This window comes from Cyprinodon tularosa, unplaced genomic scaffold (genome assembly GCF_016077235.1).
Source record: "Cyprinodon tularosa strain WSP-4 unplaced genomic scaffold, ASM1607723v1 ctg247, whole genome shotgun sequence".
In the NCBI taxonomy this organism is placed as follows: domain Eukaryota; kingdom Metazoa; phylum Chordata; class Actinopteri; order Cyprinodontiformes; family Cyprinodontidae; genus Cyprinodon; species Cyprinodon tularosa.
The window spans coordinates 737,546-760,807 of NW_024038917.1; the positions used below are offsets into that span (position 1 = coordinate 737,546).

The 23,262-nt window shown below is 37.2% G+C and overlaps 1 protein-coding gene across 1 annotated transcript in view; it reads left to right on the forward strand.

The window, feature by feature from the left end:
- csmd3b (CUB and Sushi multiple domains 3b) overlaps positions 1 to 23,262 on the forward strand; it is a 536,357-nt gene that overhangs the window by 191,621 nt on the left and 321,474 nt on the right. The window contains exon 4 of the mRNA XM_038288005.1: positions 22,578 to 22,775. Within this exon, the coding sequence (XP_038143933.1) occupies positions 22,578 to 22,775 (198 nt within the window). The remainder of the gene's footprint in view (positions 1 to 22,577; positions 22,776 to 23,262) is intronic.

Consider the following 23,262-nt stretch of genomic DNA (forward strand, 5'->3'; position numbering starts at 1 on the left):
GTCTTTGCTCAGGGAGCCAAGGTGGTAGTCTGTGGGAGAGGGGGTTGAACTCAGAACCTCAGGGTTCCAAGCTCTACACCCTAACCACTAGGCCGCCACTCCCCATTCTTGGGCTAGTTTTGACATTTTTGTGATCTTACAGTTCTCATAAACTAAATATATTAAAACTCCTCTCACATTTGCATTGACACTGCAGAAATAATCCCTTATACTGGCAATCAGAGGTGGATGGGCCAAGAGCGTAACTCTTAGGCAGTAAAACTGGCTTTGTTTTTTATTCTAATGAAAACAAAGCAAAGCAAATAAGAAAAAGTAATATGCACTCAGCTATTTTAAGACTATGATAATTACGGTGACAGAAAACTGCAAAAAAGCCTGAAACAACCTTTGAAATTCTGTTCTGTCCATGTGACGATGGCTATGTCAAGGTGGGCGTCATTGATCTCTGCTTACAGTATGTCAGTGGGGTCCAAGGGGTCTTCTTGATGTTAAATTAAAAAAAAAAAGTCATGCTACAATAACCATGGCCATTAGATATTGCACACATGACAGCACACAGCTGCACAACCCTGCAGTGGCTTGCTTCCTTAATTTACCCTTGCAACAAAGTAGTACACACTGATGTTATCGCTGCACAGGTTTATTTGTGGCATACACTGTGAAAGGCAAACTCAGTCTCTGCATCTTTATTAAAAGTGAACCGTGAAGTTGGGTTGTGACAAAGGTTGAAAATATATTCTGACCAACACTGACAATGACTACCACAAGAGCTCAACTCTAAATGTACAGTAGTCTAGCAGTTAATGTTTCATATGCCTCATAATATTACTAACCCTACGTAACCTGCACTTGATAAGCTTTCATAGGGTCAGTTTGTTAATAGACACATATTATCTGCCATAAGACATTACGAAATATGTTATGATAAAACAATCTGACGGAGTACCATGTGGATCATTATTTCTATGATTTGTTACTCTGTTTAGTTGTTATTCAATAAGCTAACAAATAGCAGTAAGCTGAAAGGTCATCAGAAATAGTCTTTAGTCAGCTCTTTCAGTTCAAGGTAAACTGAAATACTAGCATCCGATGTTGTCAATGTGTTTTTAATTGCTAAAACCTAGCCATAATTTTGACAATTTTACAATAATTGTATTTGTCATAAAAGAAATACAATACTTCATTTGTGTTTTGGTGTATTTTATTTTTTTTTTATTATCAATTTCTTTTAGCACAACAAGCCTTTAGACCCAGATGGCTACTCTGAGAAATTTCTAAATTAATTTTTTTTCAGAATTTCTATCTAAATTATCTCTTATGCTGTAATAAAAAAATATGATCTTATCTGTTCTATTACATAGTCTCAATATTTTATATCCTCGTATGTAATAAACTACTCAAAACGCTTTGTGCCGGTTCTTTTCCTTCTATTCTCCAGATATGCTAGCAGTGATCTTTACAGTTTCTCTAGTGGGAAGAGAACTTGGAACTAAGACATTAGCCAATGAGTGTTAATATTTAAAAGTTGAAAATAACAAATGAAGTAAAGTTCGACAGAAAAAGCTGCAATTGCTAACAATTGCATCTCGGTCAGGAACGTGGCACTGTCATACCCTGTTCATAACCATATTTTTTATTCTAATAAATACCTGTATTCTGGTCTAGAGTTTTAACAAGTTCCAAAAAAAGCAAGAAACTATACAACAAAATAAAACGGTGTATCTAAGACTACCCTGGCTTTGAAAGTCCAGTGCATTTATGGTGTGCTTATTGAAATCCATCTGCTCAAGACAGAATTATTTTTTCCACCAACGTTGTAACTAATGGGACCTGGTCAAGGCTACTTCCATTTACTGCACCTGTTTACATGAGCCCGCTCTGTCATCTAGGAGACCCCTGAGCCGCTCTGTGCGTCTGGGAGACCCCTGAGCCCGCTCTGTGCCATCTAGGGACCCTGAGACCCACTCTGTGCCGTCTGGGAGACCCTGAGCCCGCTCTGTGCATCTAAGAGACCCCTGAACTGCTCTGCGCCTTCCAGAGCCTCCGGAGGTGGAGCCACAATCGGTGGATCCCCTCGGTTCCTGAGGTGGAGCCACAATCGGTGGATTCCTCTGTTCCTGAGGTGGAGAGCCGTAGTGGGCGGACCTGTTGCCCGAGCTGCGGGAGTGGAGACGGCGTCCTTCCCGGGGCTTCATGCGGAAGCGGAGACAGAGTTTCTCCCGGTGCTTCCTGCTGAAGCAGAGTTGACGCCCTCTTCCAAGGCCCCTGCAGCTTTTGAGACTCTGCTCTGCTGCCGGTTTCATGGCCGGCCACCTGAGACTTTTTCTGGCATCCCTGGTTCGCCCTTCGCCCTCCATGGGCAAGTTGTTTTTTTGTTTTCTTTGGGGCGTCTGGAATCCGCCCTTGAGGGGGGGGGGGTACTGTCAGGATCCAGGACTTTGCCGACCAGAGGGCGCAGTGGATCCAAGCCTGGGGAGCTTGGACTCAGCTTGATCAGCTGTTTGATATTCTGCTGATTAAGGAAGCTCCCTATATAAGCTGTATGTGATTTTCTCTCTGTGCTGGATCGTGTGTCTTACCTGTGCCACCATGCCTGTCTGAGCCTTCAACCTGTGATTCTTCTGAGTTCCAATAAATATTGGACTTTTAATCCTCCCCCTGGGTCTGTGAGTCTGCATATGGGCTAGTAAACCATCGCATCATGACACCTACAGTATGTAAATAAACACTAACATCAAAACGCTTTTGTTGCCCTGGTTTTCTTTTTACTCTTTACTTATTCCTCACAGATATTTACATATGCTTATCATTTTAATATTGTTTTTCTTTTAAGTGAGAGAATAGAAGAAAGCTTGAAAACAAAATAAATGACAATAAGACCAATGAGATGCATACAATATTAAAAAGTATGAAAATAACAAAAATGAAAAGTAAAAGAATTTCAGAACAGAAAAAACTGCAATTACTAACAATGGCATACTCGGTCAAGGAAAAGTGGCACCCATGTCATACCCTTTAATAACATAATTTTTGTTTTATTTTTGATAAATTAACTGATATTCTGGGAATCTAGAGTTTTTAACAATGTCCTCCCACAAAAAAAGCAAAGAAACAAATAGAAAAATAACAACAACAAAAATAAAAACAAAGGTGTATGGATATAAGACTAAACCGGGCAAAATTTTGCAAAAGATCCAGAGTAATGCACATATGATTTAATGGTTGTGTCTTATTGGAAAATAATTCCTCTCTACAAGCAATATATTATTTTCTTCATAACCAACTGTTGTCATACCTAATGGGTGATGAAAGTCATGGCTACTTCCATTTTTGCACCACTGTTTAACTAATATTTAGCACAACACCAGAGTATTTTGCAGCAATTCTTCGCGGTCTAGATGGATCGATATTTGCTACCAGAATTCCAAATACATGTGGTCTGACCGAGACACATTACAATAAAGATTGTTAAAAAAAAAACAATCCATTACATATTATAATGTGCTGATTTGTTACTACATAGTTCATATTTTGTCCAGCTGACTAATATTAGCTTTATTAGTTGTGTTATGCTGGGATTTTGTTGTTTCATGCTGTTAATTAGCCAAAGCCTAGTCGCCAAACAAATCGCATGCTGAGTGTGTTCTCACCCCGACTGTTCTGTCAGCTGAGACGTCACCTTGGGAGTTAACTATGGTGGGTCTCCTCCACAAGCAGGCATCCATACAGCATCAAAGACCATCCCTATTACACCAAAAAAACTTTAGAGATCTAAAACATCCTCCTAATGAACATTCCTAAAACAAATGAGGAATGTGCTTTCACAGGCCTTTTTGATTCATGAACACAGGTCATTATTCTGCATTTTGCTATGCAGAAGCGGGAAAAAAGACAGCAACTATTTTGGACGATAATGTGGAGAGCAGTCTTGTTTTTGATCTTCTTAAAAATATCACGTTTTGAAAGTACTTGTTGGAGTTGGACGAAAAATTAACGCGTTCCAGCACTACCATCCATCTTTACTTCTTTAAACACAGAGCACACTCTCTAATTGTTATGCCATTTGGTCCTCTACTGCGCATGGGGGACCCTTATGTTGTATCAATGCAGTTCACACAGGAGATGAAATACGAGTCTCACATATTTGGAAATGTGAATGACCACACAAAACATCGGATTTCACAAAAAACTTTTAAACTTATTATAACTCTATTGATCAATAAGTTCATAAGTGCACTTTCTCTGCTGCGTAGGGACTTTTTTACTGAAGGGACGAGCAGGTGGCTCGGACTAAGGCATATGGGACCTTGATTGACCAAGGGCAGCTGAGATAGAGGCATATATTATGCCGATTGGCTGAGGAGCTGTGACATAAGCGGATGCTCAGTATGCATTGAACACAGAATGAAAGAAGATACAATGGCGCAAGGCCAAAGATTCATTTATAGTGTTTCTAAAGAAAACTGCTTGCAGAAGTCAAAGACTAAATGCTTCTTTGATTTGCTCATTATGTGTGGGTACAAAGCGTTTATACATACTTCACATAGAAACAGCTCTAATCTAAAGAAGCTCTCCATATCCTCTCAGCGCCAGCAGTGCTGACTGACATCTGGCACCCTTTATGAACAAGTTTCTTTTTTTTTATATGATCCGAGAAAGTGTGACCTCTCTTAATTTCTACTCCAAAACATATGCAGAGTTAATTTGCAAAAAAACGATTTCTGCCATTTTGTAAAATAATTCGCTGACATTAGTAAATAACTCTGACTAGCAATGTTTCAAAATCCCAAACACGTCCGTTTTTCAGCAAATAACGACAACTCCCTTCAACAATTCAACAAAGCACATGTTCATCGCGTGATGCCGCAAGATGGCTGCACGGGCTCTCAAACAACAGAGCCAAGTGAATTTGAGAGGAAAAACTACAAGCTAAACAAGCTGAATGTTCTTTTTTGATGACGCAGAGGAAGCTATTGTTTTATCCTCGCATTGAATGTTTATAAAAGTACTGTTATATTTTGTATTGAAAAAGCTAAATGCATTGCACTTTTAAAGACATGTTTTGTAATTTGAAAACATGCAAAAATATAAAATACTTCTATGTTTACTGTACTGTTTTGTACAGAGACACTTGACAGTTGAATGTTTATTATAGTGTTGTTATAAAAGCTAAAAGTATTACACCTTTAAAGGAAACATGTTTTTTGATTAAAAACTTTAGAAAGATGAAATATCTCCAAGTTTACTGTTCATTGGCTTTTTAGATGTGAAAAACTTTCGTACTAACATATTTTAATAAAACGATTTTGCTATTATATTACTTGTTCTGAGATTAATTACTTTTATTTATGCCATGAAATATGCTATAAGTTATATTATATGGCTCTAAATTATTCTATTATTTTTTGCCTTTACTCAAAACAAATGTTGGAGATGTATACTTTTGTCAAAAAGGAAAAGGAACTGTAAAAACAAATTTACAAAGGAGGTATATTATTTGAAATACTCCTTTTTGGTTATATTGGTCCTTTTATGTTAAACCCAAAATATCCAGCTGTTGAAGGTATTAACAAAAACTAACAATAAGCATAAGAGCAGAAACATTATCCAAGATATTTTAGGTCTTAAAATGTAACTGCATTGCTGGTTCAATGAGGGGCCGGTTACAGTGGTTATATTCAAGGATTTACTGATGCAGTTACTTTTTTGAGTAATTGGTAATTGTAGCCAAGTAATTAGTAAACTATATAAAGTTACTGAATGAATATCTTTCCCAATGCTGGACAAGACTCATATTCATTTCTGTTTAGTGACAGCAATAGTTTTTGTTTACTTTTTTAAAGGAGAAGTTCGGTTTTTTACACTTTAAGCCCATTTTCTGTAGTGTCCAGGATGAAATCGAATGATCGACACCAAAAGTTTGACTCTGTGTACTCCGACGTCGAGAATCAAGAATCCACCTTTCGTATTACATTTTCAGAGTTTTTTAAAGTGTTTAACAGAGACGTTAGCACCTCGACGTCGGAGTACACAGAGTGAAGCGAAAAGACTACAACTGTGTAAACAGGCCCCATTTCCGTTTCCGGTGGCAGCGGAATATTGACTATTCCAACAGAACTCAATGGGATTTACAAAATGCTAAATAAAACACTACAGGAACGTTTTTTCTTTACGAAACTTTTTTTGGAACGTCATTGAACAGCGCTGACGACCCGGTGAGTAGCATATTTTAAAAAAAGAACGTTTAAGGTTGTTTTAAGGACATTATCGGACATGCTCTATGCAAGCCATTCTAAAGCAGCTAGGGGTTGATTCTAAATGAGCCAAAAAGCAGAGACAGGAGCAATTGTCAAAATTTTGGTGTCGATCATTCAATTTCATCCTGGACACTACAGAAAATGGGCTTAAAGTGTAAAAAACCGAACTTCTCCTTTAAAGGTCTCTTCTACTTTGTTTCCTTATTTATCAATGGATATTGATCTAGTCTTAAGGACAAACTGTAACATTCTGTCTTTGTGCCAATTTCTTACCTCTTTGTCTTGCTAACTCTTCAGTTTTCAAACTCCCTTGCTGTCTGTCACCATATTTTATGACCACTGTACCCTTTTAGATAGCAGAAATGTTACGACTGGTTTGAGTGTGTGAATGTGTGTGTGTGTGTGTGAATGAGTGTGTGTATGTCTCTGTATGTCAAAGTGCAGCTTTAGCAGAGTGACAGTGATGTCAGACACATAACGATTTCCTATTGGCTGTCAGCCCCAGAGGCCTAACGACCTATTATTGATTTGACCAATTAGCATTCACACCTTTAATTAATACTGAAGTCTGCTGTGTGCATACCAGTGTGGGCATGCACACATACATACATACATACAGGAGACTTTAAGATGAGGGGCTGTAAAAGATTTAGGAGAAGATGGTAGAGAAATAGATACATTTCAAACTTGAGAAATAAAACAACAGTTTTCCCTTGCTTAGAGACGTTCAAATATTTTAGTTGCAAAACAATCCCAATGCGGCCCTCTTAAAGGCATCAGTTTAATGCAAAATGTGTTTTTTCTTGTTAATGTCTGGAACAATGAAAATGTGACTTGTCGGTCTTATGAAATCTAATTGCATTTACATGTTCTAGCCTTGGAAAAATAAAAAATAAAAAGTCAGCCCTGTCAGATCATACAGGACAAAAACAAGCTTGGTCCTTACATTAATCATTATTTTGCATTTCTCTCTTGCCCCTGTCGGCTGTTTCATTCTTCCACAAGCTAATTTTATTTCTTTTCTGTAATTGCATCTCCATTAAACCTATCTCATGATCTAGCAAGACATTGTGTCTCTAACATAACTTCCAATTTATCAACAATGAAAACAGCAACAACAACAAAAAAACAACGCTATGATGTTTTTCAGCCCCGATGGCAACAACCTGTGAACACAAGACAATTAAGAGAGAAGAGGGTAGTGTGTTGTGTTTTTGTTTTTCATTGCATGCATGTGTATGGGTCTAATGAAGTTCTGTTGGCAGGGTGTCTTTGGGGTGGGAGGAGGGGTCTAATGGTTTATTGAACTGCCCCTCAGAGAAACATTGATCACCGTATCAAGGAGCTGTACCCACACAGCCATAGAAACACGCACCAAACACACACTGTCTTCCTTGTATATTCACATGCAGTTACATGCACACACTGGCATTGGAGGATTCTCATAGGCAAACTGCTGAAGTTAAAGTAAGGAGCATATAATTGACACCCACATGTTTTTTTTGTGAGCAGTCAGAGTGCAGCTCATTCAATATAGGAAAACATTACATGGCTATAAGAAACTAAGTATATATTTTTAATGATAATGTTTTAATAAAAATTCAAGTCATAAAAACAGAGATTACTGTGACAACAAGGTTGTTGTCTTCCAAAAAATAATGAACTTGTTTCAGTCGGCCACTTTTTTGTACACCTTTACTTGGCTAAGTTTAATTACATACATATCTCTTATAGAAAGGTTTCCACTACAGTATGCCCGTTAAAGTTCAAAGAGATAGACGATCTTTTTTCAATTCCTACATTATATTGATTAATTGATTGATTGATTGACTTTATTGATATCACAGTGGGGAAATTTACTTGTTAAAAGAGAAGAAGAACAAGGTGCAAAAGGAAGGAAAAGGTGCATGGGATATATATACAGTATATACAGTGCGTCCACATATGACAGCTTTTTAGTAGGATTATTATACAGGGTTATTGCACAGGGTGTTTACTTGGGTATTTGTATAGAGTTGCATTGGGTGTCACATTTGGAGAAACAGGTTATTGCACACAGTATCAAATAGAAATTGCACATTATACATTGCACAACGTATTGCCAGTGTACAGTAGTATTGCATTGTAGAGTCTGATAACAGCAGGTGTGAATGACCTGCAGTACCGCTCCTTTTTTAAAAAGGGAGTAAAAGTCTTTCACTAGAGGAGCTGCTTATCTCCTCTACAGTCTGGTGCAGAGGGTGGAAGGTGTTTTCCATAATGGATGTGGCAGCATCCTCCCAGCCACTTCCACCACTGAGTCCAGAGTACAGCCTAGGACAGAAATGGCCTTTCTCACCAGTTTGCTCAGTCTCTTTCTGTTCCGTTCTGCTCTGCCAGGGGGCCAGCAGACAACAACATAGAAATATCATAGAAGGTTTTAATCAGGGTCTGCTCACATCAAAGGACCTCGGAAGGCAGCTCTGGCCCTTCTTATACAAGACGTTGGGGTTATGAGTCCAGTCCAGTTTATCATTGACATGAACACCCAGGTATTTGAGACTCTCCACAGTTTCTGTGTCCTGCCCCTGAATGTTTACAGGGGGGTTGTTTGGGAGGTCTTCCCCTGAAGTTGATTGCCATCTCCTTGGTCTTACTGGTGTTAACATACAGGTAGTTCTTCTCAAACCAGTCCACGAAGTTCCTGATAACCGATCGATACTCCAGCCGGTTCCCCTCAGAAACACAGCCTACAATGGCCAAGTCCTCTGAGAACTTCTGGAGATGGCAGCTGTCCGTGATGTAGGTGAAGTCCGCGGTGTAAAGGGTGAATAGAAATGGAGACAGATCGTTGGCCTGGGGGGCTCCGGTACTGCAGACTGCCACCTCTGACTGACAGCTGTGCAGCTGCATGTACTGAGGGCATCTGATGAGGTAGCTGATGGTCCAGGTAGCAAGATGTCTGTCTACTCCGGTGTCCTCCAGCTTCCCCCTTAGCAGCTCAAGTCTGATGGTGTTTAAAGCACTGAAAAGTCAAAGAACATGAATGAAATGAATAATGAAAGGAAATATCTTATTTGCTCAAGTGATTTCAAATTTCTGTACATACTGACCACTAAAGTAAAATACTTTTCTCATTTTATGTTTAGCAGATGATTCTTAATTCATTTTAGCGATACTAAAAGAGAAAAAACAAAAAAGGGAATTGTAATTTGCTTGTAATATTTATGCAAAAGTTGCACTAAACATTATGGAATTCTTCACTACGGCACTTGTTTTATGATTTGTTTTTCCATATAGGATTTATTAAGGCAACTGTGACTGTAATACTGATGTCACTGAAAACATTGCTTTGAAGTTTAATGATGGGCAAATTAATAGATGTCATTTTAAAATCTGCATATGATAATTTGACGGAAACTTAGAAACTTGCTGCAAAATGTTTCTGCAGTCCTTATTTGGAACATTTTCTTGTTGATCCAAGGATGATAAACGAACACTCTGAATGAAATCAGAGTGAACTTAGAAATCCCTGACGTCATAAATATTAGTCAAATACATTTGAAATCACATGCACAACTGTAAACAGTCTTTGCCGGTTTTGTAGCCTGCAACACTTGGCTACGTGTTTAAAATGCTAAATATGTCCACTCTAAAGACGTGAAGAATGTATTTACCACGACAGTGCTCATGTGACTAACCAAACACAAACATTGGTCTCCTGTGTATGTTCATCTGATTCCTCTCACAAATCAAATGGAAAACAACCAAAACATTAAAAAAAAGCTAAAATAAAAGGCTCTCATTATGACTTGAGTAAACTATGACCAAACACAGCTCTGCCCTAGTCCCTTAGGCGCCAATTAGGTAACCAGCATGCTTTGATGATTATTAAAACACACAAATTATAATGCTGTTATCAAGTTTACAGCTTTACTAAATCGAGCATTCTGTGACAGTTTTGGAACTTGTGTATTAAGTGTTCATGCAATCACATCTGAAGTGGAAGCTTGCAGCAGAAACATGATGATTGTAATAGAAAGAGAAATTGCTGAGTTTAAAGCCAGTTGCTTTAAAGAGTGATCCCTGTTGTGAACTGTTGAGCTAGGGAATGTCATTATTTCTAAATAAACACTGCAGAGGTGTATCATTTTTAGCTTCCAAATGATCTAAAAAAAAACTTGAAGACTTAAATCCTATTTCTCTCACAGTTTTAGAATAAACTCTAAAAAAGTATGTAATGCTGTATGTGTGTTAAGCAAGTTTTTTTTATTTTTATTTTAAATATGTATGAATATTTTTTATTAAAATAATTAACGATTCAATATTCTAACCAAAAGTAGAATAAAAAAAAATCCTTAATATAATGGATATTCTAAATAACTGTAATTGAAAACTACAGTACCAGTCCTTAACAATTATTAACTATTTTGATGATCAATTATGAGTTATTAAACAAATTTACCAGCAAATGTGGGAATTCAAACCAGATGGACTTGGGTTTTGTTTAACCACTAGTAAATGTTAAGAAACTCTAATTTATAACTGCAATTAGTAATAATCCATCCTTAATCAAAACACAACACATGTCAAAAGAAGGGTTCAGTGCTAGCCTTTAGAGATAGCATACCTACTATATAAAATAAACAAACACATTCACCTTATCTTTCCTTAAGTTTGTTAAGCACAATTACTACCTGTTACCAGCACTTATTGTGTTCAATACTATTCAGAATACATCATAGAAAACTACCAAAAGGAAAAAAATACAAAAGGATTAGTAGAGTTGATGAATCTGGATAGAAATTATTCTTAGACAATTAAATCATTAGTCAAGTTTCACCTCAATTTCAGCAGAAGTTATGAAATAAGAAAACTCAGAGATAATTTTGAAATGTAGGGTAAATTATGGCGAGACCCCAGCTCCTGGATGCATGATATGCAGCAGTTCTCTATATTAGGCTGTGCACATGCATTGTCACGGCAGAGGGAGAAGGGGATGAGTAGCAGACAAAAAGCTAACAGCTTCTAGCTGGCAGCTTGCTGTCGGATCAGCTAGGAGCACATGGTCAAGAAAGGATGGAGAAAAAAAATAGAGATAGAAGAAGGGAAAAGGGAATACATAATCAAACTAAGTTGACTGTGAGTGTAGGCTCATTTTCATAAAAAAATCATTGATGGAGTTTAAAACCAGCAAAGCATGTTCAGTGATTCAGTTTCAGATCAAAAACAGTTAGTATGGAAGTTCAAAGTATATCTCCTTTGCATAGGAGTATCAAAGAGAGGAAAAACCAAGTTTTTACTTGCTTGTGATCTATGTAATGGAATTGTGCACATGTGACATTGGGTGTGAGTGTGTCATGTAGAATTCTTCCGTTTAGCATTGTATAAGCCAGTGGTTCCCAAAGATTTTCTTCTGGGCCCCCCTTTGGATTACAAGAGAATCAACGGGTCACACACATCGTTCAACCAGATAGAAGAGGACTCTTTGTCTGTGTTATTTTAAACATATTTTTTTTTTTTTTTTGTAACAATATTTAACTTTGCTATAATCTATACATTAAAAAAGCCTCTGTGCAAAATGGAGTGAAAACATTGAACAGCTCCCTGAGAGTTTTTTCTTTGTACTTTAATCCTCCCATCTTTTCAGTGGCTGTAGTGAGCCTGCTTTTTGCTGTAGATCAAGCGCTGTTTTTTTTTTTTTTTTTTCCTTCATTCATCCATACCGCTTCCCGCGCCCCCCCTGCAATGGCATTGCGCCCCCCCTAGGGGGCGCGCCCCACACTTTGGGAACCACTGGTATAAGCTACTGACTGAAAAAAGTGACCTCCATGTGTCCGTAAAGCACAATATATACTCGTGGTTAACTCTTTGTCCGAATCCTTACGCCATATATATATTCTTTGGACAGCAGGCTGATGCTTCAGCAAAGAGGGAAGAGGTAAGATGGTTACCTGTGCTTACTGCTGGTTGGTTGTTTGGCCAAAACAACCAAGTTTAATGCGGTTCAGTCAAAGTCATAAAGCAAACTAATACTACTTCTCCAGTGATCCCCACAGATCGTCTCTACTTGCTCATGGGTCATGATTTCTGACACTAGTGCTGGTCTGATTCAAGATTCAACACAGCTGTCAGCTCTCCCCTGTTTTCAATCACTCTTCCCCCTCATTCACCTGTTTATCTGACTCTGACTTACTCTCAGACCAGTCACTTGTGCCAGATTATTATAAGCCATTGGGTAGTTTTATCCAGCATTCCTGTATACCTGTCTTGCCTTCCTACCTGATTCTGACCAGATTCTGCCTCCTGATTCTCTGAGCCTGCCTGAACATTGTCAGACCTGTCATAGCGTGTGTTTGGTTCTCTTACCTGTTTTCTGTGCCCTGATCTCGCTATCGGATTCTCTGCTGGATTATCACTTGATCTAAGATCACCTGGCTTTGACTCTGGACTGGCTCTCGGATTCTGAACTCTGGTATGTCCTCTTGATCATTCTGCCTGTCTCTGCTCTCATGGATCTGACCCAGTGCATTCCCCTGGATCAACGAGTAACTGTCAAAGAAGGCTTCCTCCGAGGAGCCTGGGCCGATTCAGGGATCCTGTGAGGTTCACCAGTGACATCACATGTCAACCGGCATCTTCAGAAACTCTCAAAGTTTGTCCCGAAACACAGAAAAGAAGTTCTTGTTGCTGACTCTGGTAAATCCCTCCCAACCTGCAGCAGTTTTACATTTTAATAAACTGGTTGAATTCTGAGTCTTCCATTTTTTGGTCATTACATCAGGAACAAAGGCATTGCGTTTTGTGCCAAAAAGCTTCTTACTTGTGCATTTGGGAACTCTGGCAGCATACAAATTCCAAGCTTAAACAAGCTTCTTTTTCTAAAGAATGGTGAGGAAGTGGTAGTTGCATAGTGTTGGCCAATGAGGGAGTATTACAGCTCTTACCAGGTAATTCCAAACACATAGAGGTCATTTGAGGTGGGACATGGTGGTGGATGTAATCGACAATCATATTGGAAGTGACCACACACCTCTTACCAAGAAGATGGAAATGTTAACCCACAATTCTATATTTATTTTCAACTATATGATCTTATTCTTCTTTCGGTCACTTAGTTAAACATGTTATATCTTGATGTTATTGTAGACTGAAAATTTACACAAAAAAGTTTGTATATACAAAAAGTATAATAAAAAATTAGTCTACGACAATCAGAGGAGTTCTCCTTTGGCACTCACAGGATTAGAATTAAATAAGGGGAAGCAGTATATAATTTCTATGCTCCTCTTGTCCAGCACATAGTTCCCTGGCATCTGGTATTAAAATGCAAACCATAATTTACCTTTGTTTCACAATAAATTCAAATATAATATTATTTTACATTCATCCAAGGCTTATAATTTGCAGAAAAACTGCATACTTTCTTTTGATAACTCTACTTTTCTATTGCTGTATGAATGCATTTCTTTATTTTAATGGGATTTTCTTTTTTCTTTGTTGATGGTAAAGGGCTTTAGATTGATTTTTTATACATGAGGCTTTATTAATAACGTTAACCCTCCCTTACCTTTCCATTGTTGTGGTATAAAAATAAATTAGGAGAACATAATGCTCTCTGACAGAATCTCTTTTAGCTGAATCTGTCTTCAGGCCAAATCCTTTGTACTCCTAATATCCCTTTTAGTTGTTTGCATCTCCCAAGCCTCCCCACAGGCAGTCAGTTTTATGCTCAATGGGATTTTGTCTGAAATAAAGTTGGTCGTCACGTCTCCTGCTGTTCCACTTACTCACTGCAGTTTGTGACGAGTGTAGGAGGCTGGAGCTGGGCCAGCAGCTGCGCCAGCTTGTTTTATCACTTGAATTATCTTGCTTGCCCTCTTCCTCTTGGCGGATTTGATGTCCATGAAGAGTCAGTATTCATTACCAATGTCCTCATCAACAATGAATTGAGATCTGTGCTCTGCCCTTTACAGCCTGTGTCCACTTTCAGACTGTGTTTGGATTTTTTCTATCTCCTATCACACTCTTTGATTTGTTGGAAAAAGAGTCCTGAATCGAATATCTGATGTTAGTCGGTCAGTGCAATCGTTTTTATGCTTTCCATTAGTATTTAAATGAAGTAGATTAAGTATTAAGATTTCTGATGGGACATTGTCCCTATTTGCAATAACTGATATCTTATTTTGTTGTGTTTCTCTTTCCACTTGGAAGTGCACAGCTTTTTAGAAACTAAAATGACAATATCAATCTGCAAGTGTCATGTTTTTGGTTCTGTCTACTCTAAGTTTTATCGTTGAATTTTCATTGATTTTTTTCCATTTTGAGTTCTACTGTAGTTATTTTTTATTGTATTTGAGTTCTTAGGTATTGCTTGTTTGCCCTCTGTTGCCCTCTCTATTGGTCTCCTTTTCCCTAGCTCCGTTCTAGACTCCTCTTTCCACTCCTGCTCGCAATCTGCTGATTAGCCTGGCCTTTGTCTCCCATATATACCCCTCCTGCTCAGTCACTGTTTGCTGGTTCCTCGTCATTTCTTTACCCTTCTTGTGAGATTGTCTGGTTTTCAGTATTTTTGTGGAATTTGTGGATTATATTTGTGGATTTTTGCTTCTGTTGAACTTTCGGATATTAAATCTGCAAGTAACCACCTTCAGCTTCAGTCTCTGCATTTAGTTCCTCCTCTAAAACCTCCACCCACCATGACAGTAAGCGCAAGTAGTGTTCACCTGTTGTCTTTAAACTAGTGATGGTGAGATAAAGCCTCATGAGGCATTGAACTGGTAAATTGCTTCAACAATCCCGACATTTCATGAAGCTTCATGTGAACATGTCACCACCTATAGGTGGAAAGCATAACTGCAGTAAGTAAGGATCTGTGATTTTTTTTCCCCCTAAGTGTTTTTCTAGTTTTTTCCCCATTTAAGTTACTTTGAAATATTAATGAATGGTGTGTACAATAACATCTTTTTAAGGTTTTGGTTTAAAACGGCTTAGAAGAGAGTAATCATTTAAGGTACACTTTTTTTTTTTTAGCAAAATGAAAGGTGTTAGTCATTTTTATTCAAACAGTATATTTTTCCCAAAGTTTATGGTTTTAATGGGGTTGGAAGTTATGTGTTCAACCAATCTTTTGGCTGAATCAGCCAATTTGGCTGGGTTTTTACCCAATCCAATTTTACACAAACCTGTTACATAAACCTTACATGATCCATATTAATGTGTATAATACAGGTTTATTTGAAATGCATAATCATCATGATTATGTGTAGTAGTAATACAACATAAGTATTGAAAATCCATACTTGAGCGTAGGGCTGCAACCAAGGATTATTTTGTAAACCAAATGATCTATCAAACATTTTTTCGATTAATTGATTAATAATCAGATAGCAAAAGGTTCCTTAAAGAAGACTTTTTGTGAAAAATCAAACAAAGTGAAAAATGATAATAGTGATAAAGCTGCTCAAGGTGGTATACTCTGTGAGCTAAAGGCATGTGTTAGTCTCTATACTCAGTTAATGATTAATTGATTACTAAATTAGTTGACAAATCAATAATCAATTAATCTGATTATTTGTTTCATATCTACTTGAGTGTATTTATTTCAAATAAAGTTTGCTTTATTGGATCAAGGTAACCTGCTCATTATGTAATTCAAATAAGGTAAATCCCTTTATTTATGAGAAAATATTTCTGTTTGTCTACAAATTACTTTATGGCTTAGCATCAAAATTTATTACAAACTTGCGTGTCCACCATCCAGACCTCTCATGTCTTATGGCTAAAGTCTATTCTGCATACCAGAGCCAAATAGGTAGAAGCAGCTTTTAATTGTTTTGCTCCACTAATTTTGAATAGATTCCCAGAAAACTGTTAAAGTGCTGAAGTCATAAATTGTTATAAATTGATATTAAAAACCTACTTGTTAAGGTTGGCGCTTGGGTGGCGCTTGACTGTGCTATCTAAACAAGTTAAGTTTGCTGCCTAAATTTTCATTTTCTCATCAACCATTTCATTATTTTTTTATCATCTTAATTTGAATGCTCTGTGATTGGTCATATCTATGTTCTTTTTCTGGTTGGATCATCAAAATAATAGTTCCTTCTAATTGTCAATCATTCTGGTGATTTGTTTATGAAAGGCCGTCCTACGTGCTCGTCCCCATTTGCACTTACCTGTGGTGAGTCTGAAATAGTGGAAAAGATTGCAAATCTTCTTTTGGAAAGTGAGCTTGTATGATCGATGCAAACAGCAACTATTAAAGTGTGCACGCAGAGAAGAGTTTAATAGGCATTCCCTCTTATGAAAAGTTATTCCAGCTTAATGTAATGTGGATTTTATTAACTAAAAAATCAGTTTGAGATCATGTTCCTGTTAAAACGTCTCAAAATGACTGATTATTAGTCATCCTGCTATTCATTTGAGACCAATTTGACCCATTCTAAGGCCATTCTCCTTTTTTTGTCCGTTACCTAATCACTGACTCTACAGCACCATTATTGGTGTGAATTGGTTGAAATGATACACCGCTCTCTCGTTTAAATGTTACATCTTGACACTTCCAAAGATGAGCAGCTGCAATTTCCCTTTTTCTAAGCAATTTTTTGTGCTTTTTTCATGACCAACATCCTCGTCAATTTATGTTGCTGTTAAAAATAAATTTTAAACCTTTGAAAAGTGTCACTGGTGATACTGCAGTTTCCAGTCAATGGTAACTTTGATCACGATTTGTTCCTGTTATGTTTCTGAAAATCCTAAATCATTACCTTAAACTTCTAACGGTGAGAGTTTACTTTAAATAATAAGGTTCACACTTTTACATTTTTAAATTAATGTTCAAAAAAGATTATTATCACCATTCCTATGTTAAGGGTTATAAAACCTGCTTAAAAAAGGCTGAACAAGGAGTATTTGAGGAAAATTTGGTTTAAATACATAACTATGGTTAAAATGCATAACTGAAAGCCTCCCCAAAAATTATTTTCCATGCTTTCTGTAATAAAACTCTGTTTGTTTTGTTTTTTTAAGGTGAGCAAAAATAATTTAAACTAAAAAATATATATAATGGAAAACTATAGGATTTACCGTTATTAAAAAGAGCACGCCAGTCATTTAAAAGTCTTTATATGCATTCAGCCAATATATTGAATAAATCTAGTTGAACAGCAAGTCAACAACAAAGGTCCATCCTTTTTAAAGTGTCCTAAAACCTCCTACTTTGATGCTGAACTAAGTCTCTTTCTATAATGCTTTCCATAAATCACCCATTTTAAAGATAGTCATGAAATGAATTTCTAAGAAATATTCTTTTAGGGTCTTGTCACTGGAAATGTATATAGATGGTGCCCTGCACAGATTTGTGCTGTGTATTCAAGCATTTCAGCACCTGTTCTGTTCATGTATAAAACACAGTTCATCTTTTATATGAAAAGTACTGCTGACGGAGGTGTAAAACCTCTAGACTCAATGAATCATCCCTCTTATTCTTTGCCACTCCTTCCTGTTTTCTGTTTTGCTCTCTGTCTTCCTTGTCCTTCACTCCCACTCTCCATTTCTCTGGTTTGCCAGATCATCTGTCTCACTAAAAACCCTAAAAATCAGGGGAGCATTTTCAATTTTCCCTCTGGCATTTCATTCTTCAAACCTTCCACAGGGATCCTTCACCATATGGAAGGGGGAAAGCTTAATTCAAGTGCATTTAAGGTCTAGAACTGTATGTATAAAAAGATAAAAAAAAAAACTCTTATCTGTTTTTGATACACTTTTCCACTCATCTAATTGCCCAGGAATCCAAATCTCCATATATCCATCCATTTATTTGTCTGAATTTGAGTCTGGAATTCTAAAAGAAAAAAAAAGAACAAAGTATTTTATTTTCCTTGTGTTTATGCTTCTAATTTTTTTCATTAGCATCCTTGTTTTTTGCTTTTTGTCTCATCTCTACTTTACACTGTAATGTGAACTCATTAATTGCTCATCTTGGGAGAAATTAAAGATAAATGGTAATGTAGCAAAGGATGAGAGATAAAGTAACTGGTGGAGTTTCTGTTGTGTGATAGTCTGTGGGCATTACATTTGTGAGTGTGAGTGCATCTGCATAAATGACAAATGTAGATAGTACTACAGATGGCCCATAAAAGCAGCAGCTTGTAATGAAACAACTGAGACTGAAATCATGGTTATGGGGAACTGGGGAGAGAGTGAAAAATAAAAAGAGAGGTGGGGATAAATAGGTAGGAAGATAAAGAGGAATTGGTTTTAAAAGAAGTGTAGGTATACGAGAATAAATGAGAGAAGGCAGGTTGTAATAAACAATGAGAAACAAGTATCCACTATTTGAAAACTAAATAATGTAGCCTATTGAAACTGCTTGATTCCTAAAGTAAAGTGACAGAGAGGAAAGATAGATTTCTGCTCTAGGAATTACCACTTTTTTTTTTCTTTTTTTTTACCTCAGGTGAAAATTGGTGGAAAAAACACATGATCATAAGACAAAAAAATGATTAGTTACATTTCTTTTTGTTTCAAAATCAGACATATATGTGATGTGTTTTATATAATGCTAGCCAAGCACATAGAATTAACCTGCTGGACCTCCACTGCAGTAGAGTAGAGATGATATCTGACTTTACCCCAGGCTGTGACGGACCCCAATATCAGGCAGGTGTGACTTTCAAAAACAAAGTTGATCTCCCTGCTATTGTCTTAAATCTATGATGACAATAAAGGTGATAAAAATACATTACTGCATTAAATTGAAGCCTTATAATCTTCCAGAATCATTTAAATTAGCAAACCAGCCCTTTATTCAACTGCAAAGTAAAAGCTACACAGTGGAATAAATAATTCAACTGGTAAAGGACAACAGAACAAGATTCTTAATGCCACCACCTTCAGTTAGAGGACAAGGAAGCATTTACTCTCAGTAACAATACATCATAATTAAGTAATTGCAAGGGTTGAAAGTTTGCAATCAGTTTAAATATGTATTTATAAACTTTGTGCAGTTTAACTGATTGTTAAGCTTCAATATGGAGGTTGCTTTTTCTGTAAATCTGACTGACAGGGTTAAATGGTTTACTGTATCTAACCTTGGATAAAGTTCAGTGGGTTTAGTTGGCACAGAATTCATTAGGTGTCCTGAATCCGTCCACACTTGTCTTTAAACAGACATTCGTGTTTACTGTAAAATATCGTAACAATAACCTTTTTATTTGACCCTTTATGAATTTAGCATAGTTTGATAAGCAGACTGACACCCTGGTAGTTCAGCCCCAATGGTCCGATGCCCCTTCTCTCCTTTGAATTAGCAGTTTATAACCATTAACAGCAAAAGACAGCTGTGCAACTTGGGCCAACTTGGGCCTGAGCATGAACTGACAGACAGTATAGACTCTTTGGATATTTTCAATCAATTGGTTTCCTCTGCTGTCAGTTTGGGAACATATGGTCATAAACCCTTAAATCTAGTCTTTGCACTGTATGCACTACACTATGCCAAGAGGATTTTGTATCCCCCTCGATACTAGACTTCAATCACTGCTGATCCAGAGCCTGTAAATATCCACAGCTGATACAATGTCATTGCACGTGGGAATGTGGGCTGATTGTATCTTTCCCTGGTGTTGGAGTAAATGGGTGATGTTTCTCCTGTAGAGAAAAAGCTTGAAGAAAGGCGGATGGGGGCAAATGAGCCAGAAAATACAAGAAAAGTTTATTATAGAGATGATGAAATGGGGGCTAAAAGCAAAATGGCTAAAATGGAAATTCTGTCAATAGCACATTTTAGAAACAAATAGGAATTGGTCATTTCTTGTGTGTACTGTAAGTGCATGTGCTGGTGAAAGTAAATGTGTGCCTGATAGGATACTGAAGAACAAACATTCTGACAATGAGTGGGGCCATGCTGACTTGCTAGATCGATAGGCCAACAGGTCGCGACACTGGGCCAGCCTGACATCCAATCACAATACAACACAGGGGATCGCTACAGTGATGGATGACCCTGTTAGTGTTTGTGTGTGTGTATGTGTGTACCCATGTGCTTGTATCCAAGTATGTCTCATCAGTGTATGTTTCTCTGTCACTGTGTGTGGAGATAAGCAGGGTGGTTGGAGGGATTTCTCTTAGGGTCTTTAGCAAAACCATTTGCCTCTGGCTTTTTTTTTTTCTTTTTATCCTCTCTGTGGACTAAACTAAGTATAACTACTAATGAAATGCTTACAGTACATACAGGGGTGTGTGCATGTATTTTTTTTTTACCATCTTATCAATAAAGCTAAAATGTTTCTTTTGTGTAAAAAGATCTAATGAATAATTAAATTATTAGGAAAATTTAGTTTAACATTTTCAGTTTTTACACATTGGAGAGCTGCTTTGGTCAAAACAGTGTTGAGCATTCAAACACACAGATTCACAACATTCCTTCCTCCCTCTCTGTCATTCAGACTAAACATTCCATGTTGTACCATTAGTTAAGATTTCCAAAGGGATTTATTGAACATGAGCGAGAGAATTATGGATGTCAAAAGTCTAATCCATCCTCATAGGTAGCATTTCCAGATAACAAGAGGTGCAAAATGTATAGTTTAAACCATTATATGTTTGTATAAAGAGCATTTTGAAAGTCCAGCAATCATAGCCTTCAGAAAGGAGAGAGGTTTTGTGTCCAAGGGACGGATTGGTTTTCATTTAAGGCGTGCCTATTAAAGCCCAATAAACAAAATATATATGCTATGCAATGATGCTAACTGAACTTATAGAGGCATTACCAGTTATATGTATAGAGCATTAGGATCATTCAATTTGCTCTAAAAACAGTGGAAAAAAGTTTTTTTCGTCATAATATGATAAAGCATAACAAAACAGCGTTAAATGAGATAAAATTATGAATATAAGTGAATAATAAAACAATGAATAATAAGTTGGTTCATAAACTAAGTTGGGATTATCTGGGAGTTTATTCCAGATTACTGGAGCATAAAAAGTTAAAGCTGCTTCTCCATGTTTGTTTTTTTGCCAGGTGGGCGGAAAAACTTGGCCCAGAAGACCTGAAAGGTCTGGTTGATAGGCTGACAACAAGTATCAACTGTAGTTCGATTCTAGCAGAAGTTTTTTTAAAGTTTTCCTTTCAGTACAGGAAGCCAGTGTAAGGACTTTATAACTAAAGCAATGTGCTTTTCCTTCTTAGTGTTAGTGAGGCTGCAGGCAGCAGTATTCTAGATCAACTGCAGCTATCTGGTCAATTTCCAAAACAAACGGGAAAATACTATTCTCATACTGGTACTTGTACTCGTACTCTTTATGTGTCACCTCATGCTAACCTGGTCATGTGGGCAGGAGTCTCAGTAGAGACTCCAAACCTTCCCTCTCCCCTACAGGCCTCCTCCGGGCCTCTAGGGGCATCCATCTGGAAAAAAAAACACCTCAGCTTCTTCTATCGAAGTCAAGGAGAAGCACCTCTACTCTGAGGTTCTCCCAACTGAACGAGCTTAACACGCTATCACTAAAGAAGTGCCCGGTGACCCTGTAGAGAAACCTCATTTTAGCTGCTCTATTTATCCCTCACTCATGAACATATATTCACCCACATTGACCCCTGATAGTTGTAAGAGGGCCTTGTGGGACCAGTATACGGCAGCCTCGCTTCTGTCAGTGAACCCCAGGGCAGCGGTGGCTACATTGCAGCCTGTCACCATCAGTGTGTGAGTGTGTGGGTGAATGACTGAATGATGAGTAAGGCACTTTGGTCAAGTCTCCTTGACCAAAGTAAAAATAAAAAATGTCAAAATAAAAAACTTTGTACTGAGCAGGATGATTCTTTTTTTTTTTTAAGTCACAGGCCAGTCCTTCATCAAAGACCTTAATGATTCTTAAAGCAGGCCTGATAACCATACATTTGCATCAGTGAAAAGCAGACTTGAAGCATAGAATAGAGTCTCAAACTTTAAAACGACTGTAGAATGCTGTTTGTAATTTTTTATTTATTTTCCAGTCAGCTTAACTCTAAAGTGAAAAATTAAATTGTGACTTTTCAGTTCCAGGAAAAAAAATAGATTTCAATACGTGGAATTTTTGACTGGTAAATGGAAAAAGTAATTACAGGGGAGAAATTTGTAACAGGTGCTCAAGGATTCAGGAGGGTAAGGAGAAAGAACAGATAATTTTAGCAGGCAATCATCTCTTTGCAAAAAAGTTACATTTTCAACCTACAAATCTTGGTCGAAAATGTAATCTTTTTGTTTTGTGTTTTTTTTTTTTTCTTTTTTTGGTTTGTCGTTAACGCTGAAGCTTAACATATTTTTTTTTTAGCTAATCATCTGTTTTGTCTTTTTTTTACAGAGCTGCACAGTACATCTTGTGGGAATCCAGGTGTTCCACCTAAAGCGGTGCTAAGTAGCAGTGGCCGTTTTGCTGTCGGAGACCGTGTCCAATACAGCTGTGTCCCTGGTTATGTCTTAGATGGTCATGCCACACTGACATGCATAACCAATCCAGCAAACACTGCAGTCTGGGATTTTCCTGCTCCTATCTGTCGAGGTATGAATAAAATATGTATTTTATGTGCATGGAGTATGAAGAGTTTTTACATTCTAAAACCTTGTTCTTTGCTCTTTCAAAATAAAGCCCAATTATTTCGTTTGTACTGTCATAAATATATGATATTCCAATGTACAAATTTCTTTAAAAACCATATAGACTATTAAAGCGTTACATTATCTTTTTACAATCATTTATATCTTAATATCTTTGTGCAAAACATGAACGGTTTTAGAACAAAACTCTTCATATATATATATGTATGTGGATATATTCATGTTTGTAAATGTGAGGCTCACAGGAAGACGGACAGACTAGGTCTATGTATGTAAATGTTTTTCAAGGGCAACAGTCTGAAAAATTTCTTTGAGAATCATGAGCATGTGTTTATTTCATCTGTCACCTTCCTGATCAAAGATGTGTGTGGGTGAACGGGATGTATGTGATATGTATCAAATGGCAATCTTTATTTTTAGACTGATATGCA